At 42.4% G+C, this 19253-nt stretch overlaps 2 protein-coding genes across 4 annotated transcripts in view; one reads left to right on the top strand and one right to left on the bottom strand.

Annotated features, from left to right (window-relative positions):
• The window catches only part of SLCO5A1 (solute carrier organic anion transporter family member 5A1), a gene marked incomplete at both ends in the record, with an annotated part of 134313 nt that extends 123866 nt beyond the window's left edge, over positions 1–10447 (bottom strand). For all 3 annotated transcript variants that reach the window (XM_084229372.1, XM_084229373.1, XM_084229374.1), the window contains one exon: positions 9538–10447. In XM_084229372.1, the coding sequence (XP_084085498.1) occupies positions 9538–10447 (910 nt within the window). The remainder of the gene's footprint in view (positions 1–9537) is intronic.
• LOC311168118 (procathepsin L-like) lies at positions 3487–5154 on the top strand (the record flags this gene model as incomplete). Its single annotated transcript, XM_084229449.1, is given in 2 exon segments — positions 3487–4087; positions 4090–5154. Coding segments are annotated over 2 exon segments (993 nt in total). The 3' UTR covers positions 4482–5154.
• Positions 10448–19253: the final 8806 nt, after the last annotated feature.

Genomic DNA, 19253 nt, shown 5'->3' with positions numbered 1-19253 from the left:
CATGGCTAAGTAGTATTTCATTGTGTATGTATGCCACATCCTCTTATCCACTCATCTGCAAGACTGTTTTAGGCCACATACATAACAGAATTCATAACACTGTAAAGGAAGAGGTCAATAAAAATCAGTTTGAAAGCTTTATTATAAATACTACTAATTTGTAGGTTTACTGAACAAATCAATGCACACCCTACTTTCTTTTCCACCATCAGGTAGTAAACCCTTTTGTTTTTCAGTTATAATCTGAAGTCTGTTTCTCAGCATCTTACACTGATTAGTTTGGCTTAGAGACCAAAAGTGACCACCAGGAAGCTGTTATAAATTCAACAATTGCTAAGAATACAGAAGTTATATCCATTCTGTCACGGGTATATGTGAAATTCACTAACATCCTACAAGAACTGCCACAGGTTGCAGATACTGAGCTGTTCTCATTCTGGACACTGCATCCATTCCAGTTATTTCTCCATGTATCCTGGATCATTTTTTCAAATCTCTCAATCAACATTCTCCCTCATGTTTGTTTTCAGTGGAGATTATTTTTTATGTATTCATGATTTATACAGAGTCTACTTCCCAAAAGGATTTTCTGTGGCTTACAAAGATGAACACATTTGTCAACAAGACAAGCAAAACTAAAGCAGAATAAAACATTTGTCTTAAGAAAGAGTGTATATTTCCACTTGGCTTTTCCCCACCCCCTACCACCCCCAGAAAAGGGGGAGGGATTGATGTGACTGGATTTGAAAATAACCTGAGATACTCAGCTCAACAACTCTTTTTTGTCTCTAGGGAGTGAGTTTGCAGAAGGGAAGTAAAAATTCTGGCTTGCTCCACATTGGCATATGTCTTACTTATGCAACCCCTGATCTCCCCCACATAGGGGGACCTGGGGATGCCACGTTGTTGGGGGCCAGCATTGCCTGTGGCTGAGGGGGTAACTCTACTTGCCACTGGGTTATTAGAAAGTCTATTTGCACAAAGATGTGCTACATTCTTCAACCTTGCTTTTTGTTTTAAAAATGATATTTGCTGTCCTTGTGCTTTTTGCTTAGACTTATTTCTAAATTAACTCAGAACTCAAGTGAGGGGAAACAGGATTATTTATTGGGCTCTTTCAAAATACCAACAAACAGATCAGTAAGACTAGGGCCACATGGCATTTGGATTAGTATAACTGATGGGTGGGGGAGAGGGGAGAAGTCCTGCATTTTAAGAGGCCATTTGGTACTCAGTCCACACTTATCTCACTTGTCTTCCTCTCTGATTCAGACTAAAAATTCTAAAACTGACCTTCCCCAAAATCGCATTTGCTAGAAGTGGCCAACAGACCGTTCTAGTGAACAGGGCACACTTGAGAAGAAGGGGCTACTTCCTTCACTTTCTACTTCTGTGAGGAACAGGCTGTGATCCCTGAGGCACAGTAGTCATTGCAAAGAGTCAGCAGGAAGAGAGGGGCACTGGCCCCACCCAAGGCAGTACCAGCCTTTAATCGACTACCCTGCAAGCTTGTTGATCAAGATGATAAATGCCCAAATTGTTAAAGCCACAGATACACTTAGTGATATGGTTCTAGAAAACATTGGCCTGGAGGCTCTGTGTGTGTGTGTCTGTTTTTTATTACTACAAATAAATCTTATATAGAGATATAAATTGTTCCATATAACACTGCTAAAATGTGATCAAGATTTTTCTTTACGAAGTTTCTAAGGAGTGACTTGGGTTTTTCTTCCCCCTATGATAAAAAAAGATATGTTGCGCCATGTGATATCACCTCATCCATGCAAAAATGGCTATTATTCAAAAGACAAGAAATAGCAAGTGTTGGAGAGGATGTGGAGAGACAGGAACCCCTATAATCTGTTGGTGGGAATGTAAGTTGGTGCAAACATTATGAAAGGTAGTATGGTGATTCTTCGAAAAAATTAGAAACAGAAATTTCATACAATTCATTTTTCCTATTTCTGGGCATAGGAAAACTATAAATATTCTAATTTGAAAAAATATAGGCACCTCCACATGGATGGCAGCCTTATTTACACTAGTCAAAAGCTGGTAACAACTTAAGTGCCCATCAACAGATGATTAGATAAAGAAGATTTGGTATACATGCATAATGGACTAGTACTCAGCTATAAAAAAAAAAAAAAGATGAAATCTTACCATTCGCAACAATATAAATGGACCTGGAGTTTATTATGCTTAGTGAAATAAACCAGGCAAAGAAAGACAAACACTGTATGATTTCATCCATATGCATATTCAAGAAACAAAGCAAATGAATGAACTAAATAAAACAAAAGCAAACTTTTAGACTATAAAAACAATTATTGGTTATCAGAAGGGAAGGAAACAGGGGATTGGATAAAAGGGGTAAAATGGCTTAACTATATGGTGAAGGGGAGAATTGGACTTTCAGTGGTAAACTTCATATTATGTATATAGATATTGATTTTTAATGATGCATACCTGAATCTTAGATACTGTTCTAATGTAATGTTACTTCAACTTAAAAAATATGTTTCAGGCTTTTCATACTCAGAAAGAGCAACGTAGCTCAAAAAGGGAACAAATGTATAATAATGTATGTGTGTATATACACATATATAATATTCAGATAAAATCTTGATGAAATAGAACTAAACTTACTAAATTAATTTTATTTTTTTAAAGATTTATTTATTTATGCATACAAGAGCTGGGGTATAGGCCAAAGGTGCTGCAGGGGGTGGGGGTGAGAAGATTCACTAGAGACACAGTGGGTAGCAGAACAGGCAGATTGACTGAAATACACTGCTGAAGGGAGCAGTGGATGAGACAGGAGAGGTCTGCTGCACCATGTGGGTTAGCTCCCTGGCTGGGGACCGAACTCATGCTGCAGTAGCTGTTGATAGTTTCATGGTGCTGATGCTTAACCCCTTGCACCACAAGGGAGGCCCACTAAATTAATTTTAAACTCACTCTTCTTCTAAAAGACTAAGAAAATGTAAAAAAAAAAAAAAGTAGCAGCCAACAGGCATTTACTGTTACAAATGCAATATTCTGTTTATGTCCTGAAACTGGTTCTTATTCACCAAATGTTCTGCCACAGTCTATATGGATAAATAAAGACCAACTGGTATTACTGGGACACCACAGGCCTCTCAAACTTCAAAGGAGCTTTTGTTATGTTACTCTAGGCATTACATAAATGTTCATCCATTAAAGAAAAATGTTCATCAAAGGTTGACATGCTCTGGTGATAAAACTGTGGGTTCTCAGAAAATTTAATTAATCCAGCTAGAACATCACTGAAACACTTAGCAAGATATTCCTGTGCAACATTTCTAAGGAGACATTCCCTATACAATATTCTAATTTCATTTTCAATGTTTCTTTCCTTTTTAAAAATTATAAAAAATAAACTTCTGGCCCTGCGACCTATTAAGAGCTGCGTGCGTCTGTTTGTGCACCTGCACAGTGGTGGCTGCCGCAGGTTTTTGCAACATGAATCCTTTACTTCTCCTGATTGCCCTTTGCTTGGGAATAAGCTCAGCTTCTCCAAAATTTGATCAGACTTTAGATGCACAATGGTCCCAGTGGAAGTCAACTCATAGGAGACTCTATGGCATGAGTGAAGAAGGATGGAGAAGAGCAGTGTGGGAGAAAAATACGAAAATGATTGAACTGCACAATCGGGAATACAGCCTAGGGAATCATGGCTTCACAATGGCCATGAATTCCTTTGGTGATATGACCAATGAAGAATTCAAGCAGGTGATGAATGGCTTTCAAAAGGAGAAACAAAAGAAGATGGGGAAAATGTTCCAATCACCTTTCTTGCTTGAAGTCCCCAAATCTGTGGACTGGAAAAAGAAAGGCTCTGTAACTCCTATAAAGAATCAGGGCCAGTGTGGTTCTTGTTGGGCCTTTAGTGCAACTGGTTCCCTTGAAGGACAGATGTTCTGGAAAACTGGAAAACTTGTTTCATCGAGTGAACAGAATCTGGTGGACTGTTCACAGTCGCAAGGCAATGAAGGCTGCAATGGTGGTCTAATGGATTATGCCTTCCAGTATATTAAGGACAATGGAGGGCTGGACTCAGAAGACTTGCAAAGGACTCAGATACTTGTAAATACAAGCCTGAGTTTTCTGCTGCCAATGACACTGGCTATGTGGATATCCCAAATCGGGAGAAGACCCTTATGAAGGCAGTGGCTACTGTGGGGCCTATCTCTGTTGCTATTGATGCAAGCCATTCGTCCTTCCAGTTCTATAAATCAGATATTTATTATGAACCAAGTTGCAGCAGCGAAGACCTGGATCATGGTGTTCTGGTGGTTGGCTATGGCTTTGAAGGAACAGATTCAAATAACAATAAATTTTGGATTGTCAAGAACAGTAGGGGTACAGAATGGGGTGATAATGGCTATGTAAAATTGACCAAAGATAAAAACAACCACTGTGGAATTGCTTCAGCAGCCAGCTATCCCACTGTGTGAGCTGATGGATGGTGATAATAGAGGACTTGAGCCCAGCATATCCAGAAAAATTTTCTTAAAACTGATCCAGCCCTTACTGTATAAGATAAAACACTTGAATCATTGAGGATCCAAGTTGTGATTTGAATTCTGTAACATTTTTGTAAGGGTAAAATGTTTTCACTACTTTAATCACTGTTAAAAATAGCTTTATAATGTTGAATACGGATCGTTTCATTCTGAGACTTCTGAATTTTCATTTTTTAAAATGTATAAAACTTTACCATCTAAAATAAATTTTAATTCTGTAAAAAAAAATAAAAATAAAAGTAAATAAAAATAAAAATTATAAAAAATAGGGCCTCCCAGGTGGTGCAGCGGGTTGAGTGCAGCTCTGTGAAGCTGTCCGCAGCCTCTGCAGCATGGGTTCAATTCCTGCCGGCCAGGGAGATTCCCACATGGCGAGGCAGACCTCTCATGTCTCACCCGCTGCTCCCCTCACAGTGTTCTTTGGTCCTTCTGCCTATTCAGCGACCTGCTCTGTCTCTGGTGAATTCTCTCACCCTCCTGCACCTCTGGCCTGTACCCCAGTGCTTGTATAAATAAATAAATCTTAAAAAAAAAAATTTAATTATAAAAAATATAAGTTTTCAGGGTTTTCCTATTCAGAAAGGGGAACATATCTCCCACTCCCCATTCTGCCCACACTAAAAGGAGTCTCATTTCTGCTGTAATAGAGAAGAGTATGTCCTCTTAGAGCTGGCAAAAAGCTTGCACACATAATCCCAATGGGTCCTCAAAATATTACAGTGGAAACAGAGACCAGGAGAAGTTAAGGGGATTGCCTGAAGTTTTACAGTCAGTGCTTGGTAGAGCCAGACTGAGATACAGCTCTTCTGCATTCTCATCTGGTGCACTTTCTAAGACTACCTCTCTTTTGGCCGTGAAATCACGGTTTACATAAGATGGGTGGAAAGGCTGCACCCACATAGCTTGGTCAAAGTTTGGCCCACGCAAATCATTACTTATCCTATGATTCAATCAGAGTATTGATTTTCTGCTCTAGGATGACATCTCTTTATTTTTTCTTGCTCCACCTGGTTAGCTGTTCTTTCTCGTTTCCCTGTTAGTTCATGAATTTCTTGCCCCCAAAGGAACTCATTTCTTCTCTCCTCAAGATACAATTACAAATCACGGTCTAGTTGCTAACCTTGCTTCTTAATGTATAAAAGTTTCCTCTATGCTCCAGGTTAACATTAACCCACTCTCCTTACAGAGTTAGTGCATTAGGTGGGTACAAAGCCTGGTATATTTCATCTAAGACCACACCTCTTCTATAGCTAAAATGCCCAGAATGCTTATATCAAATTTTCAAAAGATTAAGATAGATGTTTATATTCTATTTAAATGATATTTGTTTCTACCTGTAATTACTAACCGACTACATTTTTTTTTTGTTGTGCTTTGTTTTGTTTGTTTGTCTGTGGTTTAACAGCAAGCTAAAAGACTGACAAAAACTGTTAAAACTGAGTTGGGTAATATGGAAGAACAGATCTGTAAAAAAAATAACAAAACTATTCAACCAGTTATTTATTAGGAAAAATTCCACATCATAATAGGTTAACACTGTCATGCTCTAAGAATAGAGCAGCCTCTTGAATTTGAATTTTTACAAAGGTAATCTACACAACCTGCTGTCCACAGAGAATGATCTTGTTTTGATCAGGTTCTAGTGACTTTGGGCCAACTCTGTGTCCTTCTGCACTTTCTCAGAACTCTGCTGAACATGGCAAATCCTTTGGTTTCTATTGACTATCAAATCCTCTTGTCAAAGAACACAAAGTAGGGAGAATAGCTCAGGTTTTGGGTCAGACAGGATTGGAAGCACTTCAGCAAATCATTTAACTTCTTTGAGCCTCAGTCTCCTCATCCATGAAATAGGGAAAGCAATTCCTATCTCAGAACATTAAATGTGACATGTCAGATTCCTAGTGTTAACACATAGCTTTTACTGAGATTCATTGTATATGAGACAGAATTCTTATGAGTTGTCCATAAAAACTGTCCTAATGTATACATCAAAATCCTCTCCAAATAAAATCAATTATTAATCAATATCTAAAGGAAGAAGCAAAGGGAAAAAAGGAGAGGGGTTGGGGGAAAGTAAACACCCTCTGTCTCTTTCCTCCTTTTGCACAGGTCAGTTCATACTCCTACCCTGAATTGTCTGTATTTATTCATCACACTGAAAGTTCCTCAGGTGTGGGAATTATGTCTCATTTTTGGTTTCCCTTTTGCAGCACAGTGCTCGCCATGTAAGATGAATCTACTTTGCACTGGTTGTTTTTCTTTTTGGTGGGCAATTACTTCCTAAAATGTTAAATCTTAGTGTTCTTACAATAAATAAAGAAAATCATCAGCAAGAATACAAAAAATGTTGGGATGTTTATATAGAGTCAAGGTATCACTGTTCAAAGGGAGGAGAGTATGTTTATATTGGAACAATCTGGCAATCACCCAATCCACCAAGTGATTAAACTTAACATCACTAATTAATAGTCAGATGTGTGTAATATAAAATACACAGCATTGCCTATGAAGTAGCCTGGCTATAAATCTTTTGTCTGAACCTAATCAAACTTTCACACTCAACTTCCAGTATATAAGAAATGTAGGGAATGGAGAAACAATATAAGTGACATTATCAGGAAAAAAATAAAATAAATCTCCAATGTGATATATTCCATAAATTAGTTAATCTTGTTCCTTCAAAAAGTCTGAGACTGAAAAAGAAAAAAGGGTGAGGCACCATCTAAGACCTTTTTACAAGTGAATCTTGATTGGCTCCTGTTTGGGAAAAAAAAGTTATACAAAATCTTTGAGGGGACAAGTCAGGAAACACGGATATGGGCTAGCTATTTGATATTTAAGAGAATAGCTGTTTATTTCCAGCAGCTTCATAAAAGAAAGCCCTTTGTTTCCGAAGATGCATGTTAGGCGGGTCTGCAACACTTTCAAAGGACTTAGTCCCTCATCCAAAAAATATATATTACATACATAATACACACTCATAAGCTGATAAAGTAATTATGAAAAATGAACCATTATTGCATCTAGGTTGTGAAATAAAATAATGGTATTCTTTGAACTCTTCTGTGTGTTTAAAAATCTGTCTTAAGGGGCCTCCCTGGTGGCGCAAGGGGTTAAGCACCGCACTATGAAGCAATCCACAGCCTCTGCAGCACGAGTTCAATCACCAGCCTGGCCAGGGAGCAACTCACATGATGAGGCAGACCCCTCCTGTCTCACCCACTGCTCCCCTCAACAGGGTATTTCAGTCATCCTGCCTGTTCTGTTTCCCACTCTCTCTCTCTGGTGAATCCTCTCAACCCCCGCATCGCTGGCCTGTACCCCAGCTCTTGTATGCATAAGTAAATCTTTAATAAATAAATAGATAAATAAATAGATAAATAAATAAATAAATAAAATCTGTCAATATTTGAAAACAAGAAGACATAGTAGCAAGCAAGCCATCCCTCTCTGCTCTGAATGAAAATTTCTTTCTCTTGTATTCAATAATAAAAATAAATTTGGACCTCCCTGGTGGCACAGGAGTTAGTCTCGGCACTATCAAGCTATCGCCTACCACTGTGGCCTGAGTTCAATCCCCGCCAGGAAGCTAACCCTCATGGCACAGCAGACCTCTCCTGCCTCACCGACTGCTCCCCTCAGCAATGTATTTTATTAGATCTACCTGTTCTGTGCCCCACTCTGTCTCTGGGGAATCCTCTCACTACCCCCCAAGTCTGTCCTACCCCAGTTCTTGGATTCATAAACAAATAAAACAAATATTTTTTAAAACTTTAAAAAAATATAAAAATAAATTCTAAAACTCTTGTCCTAATCCATTTGGGCCAGTTATTGGAGACTACAAATGACTCAGACATCTGTATGACAGCTTCTGTTGACAGTAGTTGTACTGAGGAATAGTCCTACTAATTAGTTATTATCTTCACTGTCCTTTGAAATCTTATTATTCCCACAAAGCTTGTATCAGCACATAGTAATAAATTGTAAATTTATGTAATATTTTTTGCCATTTTTTAGCTTTTTATCTTTTTTGGTTGGACTTTAGTAGAGAAATGTAGAAAAACAAAAATTTTATCCAGTATGACTACTATTAATCCTTTTCAAGGTTCAAATCCATTCCCAAGAAGTTGAGTTTTGAGGAGATGGCTAGTAGAGGGGGTTATTGACATTCATAGACTTCTGGTAACTAAATTATCCTATCCACATGAGTACCTGGCCCAACATGAGCACCCTGTAATTAACCCAGGCACCCCCTGTCCACTGGAACTGATTCATACAAGTCAGCCAAATCCAAAAGTCACAGCTGTTCAGAAAACAGTAATGATTCTTCTCCCAAGTGCACATAATTGAGGGTCTTCAACCATCCACAAAAATAGCCTTGGATAAACTTTACAATTTGTGATGTTGCTTCTGTGTAAAGATAACCTGGTCATTTGATATCACTCAAATGTTTTTTTTTTTTTATCGTGTTATAGGTGATAAGAAAGAAACGCAGGTATGGAGGCAATAAAGTATGTTTTACATAGTCTCGGTAATTCATGAGCCCTGCTGTGAAGGACAGGAATGAGAAGCAGCAATAGGTGAAAGCATAAGATAATCCAAAACTTCACTCCCACACACCAGGTACTTCTGTTCCATCCAGAACCCTTTCCAGGTGTACAGCAATTAGCCGAGAAACAAGATAAGTTAGCACTTTCCCAAAGGTAGGCAGCAAGACAGACATCCCACGTTTAAATGTTTGTATGACTTGGGAAACGCAAATATGAAGTGTGAGTCTCAAAATAAGTTCAAAGAACTCGCAACTATTTGTTTCTTTCTCAAACTAAAAATATACTCTGCTAAGGCTAACAGGTAAATTAAAACTCAATGCTTAAATATGTGTGTGGGAGGAGATGGGGGTGGAGGCGAAATCTCCAGGGAAATGTAAAAGAAAGCATTTCCTTTTGAGTTTTCAGTTCACTTATCTGAGAAGACAGGAAAGACTTACCTAGGTACAAGGATGCATTTTCTTTCTTGACATTGTCATCTAAGTAGGTTGGTCCCAGGGTATAAATAGGTGTGGAGCCCATGCCAATGAGAATCTGTGCACAAATGAATAAAGCCACATAGACCCAGTGATTATTTCCTCCCGAGTCCTTCAGGCAAGCAGGAGGCTCCAAAGTCGCCCTGGAGTTGCCGGTCTGACACAGGCCATCATTGGAGGCCGAGGCGTTCAACTCTTGAATCTGGTAGGGCGGTGAGATGAAGTGAGGTAAAGCAAAGAGGGCAGCCCCAATAGCGATGAAAAGTCCACCTACCGCCAGCCACAGGGGCCGCCGACCCCGGCCCCCGAAGTAGCTGACAAACACCACCACCACCAGGCTCCCGATGTCAAAGCAGCTGACCAGCAGCCCCGACTCAGAACTCTTCAGACTGTAGCGCCTTTCGATGGTGGTGATGACACTGCTCAGGTATCCAGAGACCATTAACGCCTGGATGAAAGTAAGAAAGCACATGCAGACCAGGAAGCAACGGGAATCCGTGAGAACCAAGTAGAGGCACCTTCTGCCTTGGAGCGTGGCCAAAGCGGAGGACACCGACACGGTTTTACTGACATCCACCCTGTGGTTACAGTCAGCTAGTCCTGCCACCTCTGGTGAAGTGGACAGGGCAGAAGCGCTGGGAGTCAAACGGTTCAGGCCTTGCTTGGATTCCTGGTGGCCCAAAGACTCTGCACAGCTTAGCTTGGTGTCTACACTCGTGGGACTCGGGTCTGGCCGGCAGGAGGCGCTATTTAGGACGGGTAAACTCTTGGACCTAAAGGTCTCTGGTTCACATTTATTTTGGATAGCTCCTATTGTGGCGGCTGCTTCCAGCTGCTCTCCCGCCTGGGGTTGCAGCCCACTTCCTTGGTCCATGGCTCTCAGAATTCGAATTCAATCGCTAAACTCACTTTTTCACCCTCTGGCCAAACCCAAAGGGCCCGTGCAGTCGTGCCCACCAGGAACCGGGACCGGGGATACAGAGCTGCGCGGCAGAGCATCCTCACCAGCAGGGAGGCGCCCAGGGCATCCTGATGGAAGACTTGGCCCCGAGGGTCCGCAGCCGCTTGCCCCGGGGGGCAGCGGTCCGCGCGGTCCTGCGATGAGTCCTGCTGGACGTCCACCTCCGGGCGACAGCTCGCGGCAGGAGCCTTGCGCGTCCCAGGCGCATCCCCTCTACCACCGCGCGGACGGCTGCCCGAAGCGAGAACTCCCGGTGCCCAGCGAGGGGAAGGTTAGCGCTGTCCGCGCCGCATCCCGCCGAGCTGGCTAAGCGAGACGCGCCCTGTCCTCGCCGCCTCGGCTTGCGACACCCTGGAGCGCAAATCTGCCAACCTGCAAAGCAGATAGAGTGCGGTCAGCGAAGGGCGGCTGCTGCTGGAGTTGGCGTCCCGGCGTCCCGCCGCCCTGGGGCCAGAGCTGGGTGACCCTGACGGTCCCGAGGGGGACCGAGGAATTTGCGGAAAGCGAAGCCCTAGAGGAGGCGGCCGCGGAGCGCAGCCTCCAGTGCTGGAACAATAACCAGCAGTTGGTCGGCTGAGCCCCTGCCTCATTGTCTACCGCCGACCTGCCCACGCCCCGCCCCTTTTGCCTTAAACAGCACATCTGCTTTTATATGTTAATAATTATCAACCTGGTAGCTCTGACTCAGAGGCAGTGTCTTTTATTCGAGTGAACTAATTGCCACCTTTGGTACTCCTACTCCATTACTCAAAATAGAAAATGCCCAAAAGAACAAAGGAAAGTTTTTTATTTTTGTTTTTTTTTTGGGGGGGGGAGTGGGGGGGGTTTACAAACACACAATGCATTCTTGGTCCCAATTTTTAAAAGGAAAGGGGGAGGCTACGTGTGTAGAAATACGTGTACACACTTGTGCTCAGGCACGTGTGTGCGATTACGAAGTGAATCCGTCTGCTTCATCAATTAAGGACACGTTTTCAAAGCCCAAGGCAGCAGCAAAAAAGGTCAACATGCTTGTCCCTTTATTCCCAACACTAAAAATAACACGCACGCACGCGCGCACACACACACACACACGCACACACACACACACACGCCCGTAAGAACTATTCAATTACAAACACCAGGGGCATTCGAGGCTGCGGCCCACACGAAGTCCCAGCGCGCAGCGTCAAGCGAAACTGAAAATCAATTTGCTTTGTGGAGGGGTGGGGAAGCTACAATCAAACAAAGAGATGCCGGCACGCTGTCACAGAGCGCGCCAGGAGCCCACGGTGCCGACTTGGCACACGCGGGCGGGCAGGAAAGTGGGCTATTTACATGGCGAGCACCCCGCGAGTGTGGAACTGGGGTGCGCGCGCGCGAGCACACACACCGGTGTGTATGTGTCGGAACCCCTCTGCGCCCCCGCACCCAGCCTGCATTCAGAGACAGCTGAGAACAGGTGTGTCCCGGGAAAACCTCCGGCCCTAAGCTCTCTCCACACTCCCAGGCCGGTGGGGAGTTGGGGCGGGGGTGGGGGTGGGGGGGCACGGGGTGCACACCTGGTGGGAGAAAAGAGCCGGACTTGACTGTATTAGGATTCAGTATCCGGCGCGTTTTTGTGATGCTGCCGAGGAAAAGAAAGGAGGAAGGATAAGAACGGCAGAGGGGCAGGCGGCCGGGGGCTGCCGCTCCTGCGGCTCCCACGCCGCGGCCAGACCCGCTCCCACACGGCCGGCCTGCCAGCCGCTCCCAGCCGGGCTTCCCCGGCGCCTCCTTACCCAGGAGCCTTCCCGGGAAACCCCACCCGCGGTCGCGCTGAACGGGGAAATCCCGGCCACTAGCACACGGCGCCGGGGGCGTCGGAGCCTCTGCCTAGGAGGGCACCCGCGCCGCGGTACGCACTCGGGGGGCGCGCGGATCCCGGCGGGAAGCTCTCGAGCCGGCGAGGAATCCCAGGGACACCCTCCTGCAAACGCACGAGCGCGCGTGCACACGTGTGTACAAACACACACATACACACTCTCTCTCTCTCTCTCACACACACACACACACACACACACAGTCATCAGGACGGTACTCCGCCGGGCTACCGGAGGGCACAAGCAGCCGCTACTCACTCGTGAGTCTGTCGGTCAGTCTGGCTGGGAGTGGAGCGGCGCGAGGGGGGGACTGTGGACATACAGGAGTGGCTGGATGCCTCCTGGGGAAGCAGCCTCGGTCCAGCCGCCGAGAAATCAGTGAATGAGACTGTGACTCCGGCTGAACTCTTCCCCAGGCTTCTCGCCTGTCAGCCAAGCCTCCCCAAACAGACACACGCGCGCACAGACGCGCCGGCAGCAGAGCGGCAGAGGGCGCAGGCGCGCGGGCCGCAGCCCAGCCCAACCCGAAGGCTGCGAGCCACCCGGCTGCCCTTCACCCAGGGCGATGGGGGAGGGCGAGGAGCCTGGAGCCCTGGAGAGGCAGGTCTCCCAAAAAGTCAACTTTGAATAAAGTAATTATTTCTGTTCGTTTTTCTTCAGTGCCGTGGACAACCGCAGTGTCTCAGGAACCAAGTAGGTTCTGGGGACCAGTGATGAACACGCAGGACCCCTCGCTGAGGAACCCTATTTAATAGAAGGAAAACACCTGCAAGTAGCCTAAAAAGACGTGGTAATTCTGTACAAAGTGCTACTGGAGAATCTAATATCCATTAATCTATTGTACCTTCATTGAGAGCCAGAAGAAAGGGCAAGCGCAAAAGTGTAGGGGGGGGTTGGTGTTGCAAGTGAACAGGTAGAAGAGTTGCAGAAAGAGTGCAGGAATGGGGCCAAGACCTGGACTGGAGGGGTGGCAGAGTAGAAAGGGTCAGAAAGGCCTTCATTGTTTCTGTCAGCTGAAAGGGCTAGGCTAAGGACAGGGCCCTGGGGACACCATGATCCAAGAGGAGAGGGAAAATTAAAAGCAGTGGTCAGAGAAGTATGCAAAGAATCCAAAAAGAGTGTCACAGAAGCCAAAGAAGTAGAAAACTTTTAAGAGGGGAGTGGTCAGATGCATAAATGCTGCAGAGAAATCAAATAAGATGAGAACTGAAAAGACTGCATTAGGTGTAGCCAGTAGGAGTACACTGTTGAACTTTTGCGGAGAGAAGAAAGTTGTTTCTCTACAGTATGATGACTACAACGGCCATCACTGCCATGGCTAAGCCACTTTGTGGGACCCTGGCCTTATTCAGATGTGATGAATGAAGTATAGAGAGATTAAATAACTTGATAAAGGTGCCCAGTGAGTTTGTGGAGAATATGAGCCAAGTAACCTAAATGTCCATGCTCTTAACTCTGATCATACTCTCTCCTTATAATTGTATAGCAGCTAACTTTTCAAAGCACTTTGTATCTGTTACCATTTTATTCTAGTCTAACAACCACCATATCTACAGTTGCTACTTAAAGAGCAAAATAGGCCAATTGACTCCACAGAACAGTCAGTGTGTGCTTAAAGTCCATGTTGAAACAGCACTAATTTTCTGGCAGTTGCCAATTGACCAAACAAGGCAAAGACATTTATTTCCTCATTTCCTTCCACCGTCCCCTCCTATGGAGATCTCCATCAAGCCCACCATTGTTTTTCCACAAATATGACTCCAACTATCAGCCAAGTCCAAAGTTCAGTACCCTACTACTAACAAGGCAGACAAGGATAGTGGCATTTCCTAGACCTGAATACTCCTGTGAGCTTATTCTAGATCCAAACAGAATTGATCTGCTTCCTACTACATCCTTCCAAGCATTTTCACCCCTTCTCTCATTTCAGCCTCAGCCCCAAACATCAGTTGCTCTATAGCAAACTCAATCTGTTACATCAGGTGCCAGCAGAGGGCTTCCCTGCTGAAAGTCAAATAGTTGTATCCCTGGCACACACTGTGTTTATTCATGGTCAATTACCATAGTTAAACTAGAAACAGCTCTAAAAACCAATAGATTCTTTATTGCCACTACCAGAAAGACCATGATTTACAGACAGAATGTAAAAGGACCAATTAGCTACCCATATAGAAAGCAAGAAGAAAACATTTAGCAAGAGACATTTTTTCTGCTTTTTCTTTCATAGTTAAAAAATGACTGGAAAAGGCCAGGTATACCTCCTTCAGCCCTAATCTTTGGATTAATAGAAAGAAATGGACTCTATGGGGGTCCTGCCACCCATGGTTTATTCCATATGATAAAAAAAAAAAATAGTTGAATTGTCTAGACCAGTGTTCCTTGTTAGGAACACTGGGATTAGCAGCACATGACTATTAACTCTGTTAGAATTTCCAGGCTTGCTTATGCTTCCTCTAAGCCATTAATCTGTCCAATTTATACATAAATAGCTTCTTTCCCAATCTTCATATTTAAAAAAACAGTAGCCTCTGGAATTGCCTGAGATATCATATAGTCTTAAAAAAAAATGGCCTTAAATAAAGGGGCAGGGAAAACAAAAAGGAGTCTTTTCCCCTTCCCTTCTCTTCCCTTCCTCCTTAAAGGTTTACTTTAGAGGCCTCCCAGACACAAGAACTGGTTATTGGTTCAGAATATTTTCTAAGCCTCAAATCTAATACATATAAGGCCGTCAACAACAAAATACACAGAAGAAAACATTGTCCATTCATTTCATGACATCAATTTTAAAGATGTCTTTGGAGACTCAACCCATAAGAGGAATAAATGCAAAAATAAACAATTGGGATTACATCAAATAAAAATAGTTTACATAGTGAAAGAAAACAATAATAGGTTAGAAAGACATCTTACTTAAGAAGAGAAAATATTTACACATCACTCAATTAATTAGGGGTTAATATCTAAGATACAAAAAATTTAACAATTAAAAAAGCAGCTCAAGGGACCTCCTGGTGGTACAAGGGGTTAAGTCTCGGCACAATGAAGCTATCCACAGCCATTGTTGCATGAGTTCGATATCCTGCCAGAGAGCTAACCCACATGGTGTAGCAGACCTCTCCTGTCTTACATACTGCTCCCCTCAGCAGTGTATTTCAGTGGATCTGCCTGTTATGCTCCCCACTCTGTCTCTGGTGAATCCTCTCACACACCGCCAGCCCCTCCACACACACATCTGGCCTACATGCCAGTTCTTGTATGCATAAATAAAAATAAATCTTTAAAAAATAAAAATAAAAAGGAAGCTCAATTTATAAATGGGCAACAGATCTGAACAGATGATTCATCAAAGAGGATCTCCAGAATACCAAAAGATATATGAAAAATGTTCATCATTGCTTATAGTAAGGGATATGCAGATCAAACCCACAATGAGATATCATCTCACACCCATGAAAATGGCACATATTAAAACGACCCCAAAGATACTAGAGAGCTAGAGAGAATGTAGAGAAAGGAAGAATCCCAATATATTGCTAGTGGAAATGTAAAGTGGTGTTGCCATTTTGGCAAACAATCTGGATTTATCTTTAACCCCCAAAAATAAATAAATAAATGAAAAGGAAATACCACATGACCCAGCAATTCTACTTTGGGGCATCTACCCAAAGAGCATGAAACCATTAACTCAAAAAATTATATGCTGTACAATATTCATTGCAGTATTATTTACAATAGCTAGGACATGAAAGCAATTTCTATCAGTGCTCACTGAAGAGGATTAGATTAAGAAGATGTAGAATATTATTTACCTATAAGACAAGGTAGAATGTCACAATTTATAGCAAAATGAAAGGAATTATTGTAGAAAAGCAAATCAGAAGGACAAGGAGATTGAACATTTATACATACATGTATAATACAAGGGATGTGGATCAATCAACAAAGCAAAACACAAAAGCCAATGGACACTAATAAATGAAGTGAGGTTTGTAAAATTAAGTGGGAAGAGGGAGGGAGAAAGGGTTAACAGGGTAAAAGGAATGGTGGAGGAGGAGAAAGAAAAGGAAGAAACAGCAAAATAAATAAAAAAATTTTTCATTTTGGAGTTTGATGAGGGTTGACCTAAGATCCTTTGTTTGTCTTGACATAACTGGGTACATCACCCAGATGATCTGAGAGCAACCCAATGAGATTGTATGATTTTAAAAATCCAGGTCATTTTAAAAAATGTTATAAATATAGTGATTCCAGTTTTGCAAAAAGGTGTGTGTGTGTGTGTGTGTGTGTGTACCTGCAAAGGCTGGGAAGATACATGTAGTATGTGGTCCTCATCTGTACAGTATGTGGTCCTCATCTATACAGAAGTTAAATCTTTGGGACTCTAATGAATGAAAAAAACTGCAGTTATATTGAGAGTTAATAGAAAAATAATGGTTTTCCTGGAAAACCATTAAATACACATACTTAAAAAATCTAACATGTACTTGTCATTAATATAATTAAATTAGATATTGTTGAAGAAAGGACAAATTGTGTCTGTAAAGTAACATTTTCTTAAAATATTGAAATATACCTTTATACATAGACTGTGAAGATGTATGCAGATAATTAACCTTTATGACAAATTTAAATTGTGTCTCTATTCTTTTTTTTTTTTAAGATTTATTTATTTATTTATACAAGCACTGGGTACAGTCAGAAGCGCGGGAGGATGAGAGAATTCACCAGAGCCAGAGCGGGGAACAGAACAGGCAGACTGACAAAATACACTGCTGAGGGGAGCAGCGGGTGGCAGGAGAGGTCTGCGCGCCATGTGGGACCCTCGCCTGGTGGCGGATCGAACCAGCGCTGCAGAGGCTGCGAGCAGCTTTGCAACCCAGCGCTCAACCGCTGCGCCACCGGGAACACAATTTCTTTTTTCTTTATTTTATTTTTAAAATCTTATTTTCTATTGAAATATAATCAACATGTGGCATTATGTTAGTTTTAGCTGTTCGATATAATGATTTGATATTTGTATATATTGCAAAATGTTCACTGCTATAAACCTAGTTAACTTCCTTCACCACCTAAATTTATAATTGTTTTTCCTGTGATGAGAACTTTTAAGATCACCTCTCCTAGTAAATTTCAAATATATAATACAATATAGTTCACTATGAGATTATAAGGTAAATCCTTAACAGAATTTGGCATTTATATCCTTACTTAGAACTAAATTTCAACTGTGTACAACGGAAGAGGAACTTATCAGGTGATCACTCTACCCTGTGGTTTGAGGGCCCGGCAGGGCTGAAGTTGTGTGGAACCAGCTGTGTCCATGTTAGGACGGCAAGTCCCCAGCCAGGAAACTGCAGCACTCTGACTCCTTGAACACTTGTCACCCAAGAAAGGAACAAAGCAATGGGGCAGCACCTCTGGGAAGTAACCAAGACAAAAATCTGCCAGTCAGGACCTTTTAGAACCTGCCACTTCCCTTAATAAAAGTACACCAGATACTCCAAAGCTGATCATGAGGATTCCCTGTGAAGAGAAGAAACTTGTCCCCAAAGATTCACAAATTCCTTGAAAGGTTTCCATAATTACCAGCACTGCCACCTGTACCTGAGAAAGGAAGGAGGGAAGACAGAAAGAGAAAGGAAGGAGAGAGGAGAAAGGTGAATCCTCAGCAACTCCCAGTCTCTGTGAGTGTGCCAGGCCCTGACCATTCTTACCCCAGGCTGTGTCTCAGGGTTATATGTCTGTGGACTGCAACCTTGGGGGAAGAAGAACCATTTCCCCCAGGCTTGCATCTGTTGACAATGGTTTAGCCTGCAAGCTCAATGTTCCTCTCCTGTAACGCAGCTCACTGTATGTGCACATGTCCATGATGAAATCTCTGCATCACTCCACAGAACCTTGTGGGCCTGGAGACCCAGAACAGGTAATACCAATACTCTGCTTGTTACCTTTGCCGTGTAATAATATCTTTTGTCCCTCACTCTGGAATCTCTTCTCCCCAGCATCCATTAAACTGTAGCAGGCTACCATGTTAGGAAACAGGGTAAAATCCTGGACCCTACACAGTTCTCGACAGGCCCCCCCCCACAACTTGAATATTCAGGCCCTAATATTAGCTTCCCTTACACTCTACAGGATCAAGACCTGAGCTTGTAAACTTATCTTTCCTCATGCCTAAAGGCTAACACAGGAAAGCAAATAAATGGATAACATGGAACTGTGTTAGATGTGGTTGATTGGAACTCAGTGTGCAGTTCCTACTTTTTTTTTGCAATTTTTGACTGTATGACCTCGGGCAATTTACTAAACATCTTTGCCTCAGTTTCCAAGCTGGGGTTAATCACAATATCTAATTCACAGAGTTGTAAGTAGTAAATGAGATAACATATGCAAATATTTAGAACAGGTCTGGTACAAGGTTGGTAGTTAGTAAATGCTGCCATGGTTATAATTATGCCCTGCTATCTATTGTATTCATTTTTTTAATCACCTTTTTCCTGTCTAAGTATTAGAAAACAAGGGGTCCAGAATCTTTTCCTTCAAGCAAGCTACACACTTCTCTAGGACTAGCTCCCCATCTGGGAAATTATAGTCAAACCAATAAAGCATCATAAGTCATTTAGGGTCCAACATTTGGTATCCTCATCTGTTTCATTTCATTTTTTGTTTTTCAACCATAAGGATCTCTTTCTTATGAGTAAACCCACCACGTCCCAAGTATTTGCAAAAGTTAAACTATAATCATCCCTCTTGTTTGTCATACTAGGATTGATTACATATTTTATATACATTATCTCATCTTCACTGTAAGGTATATATTAGCAATCCCCTTTTTTAAGATTTATTTTATTTATTTATGCATACAAGAGCTGGGGTGT

Source organism: Talpa europaea (assembly GCF_964194135.1).
Source record: "Talpa europaea genome assembly, chromosome: 3".
Lineage (NCBI taxonomy): Eukaryota > Metazoa > Chordata > Mammalia > Eulipotyphla > Talpidae > Talpa > Talpa europaea.
The sequence above is the reverse complement of the archived record's forward strand: the minus strand, read 5'-3'. Positions and strand labels throughout refer to the sequence as shown.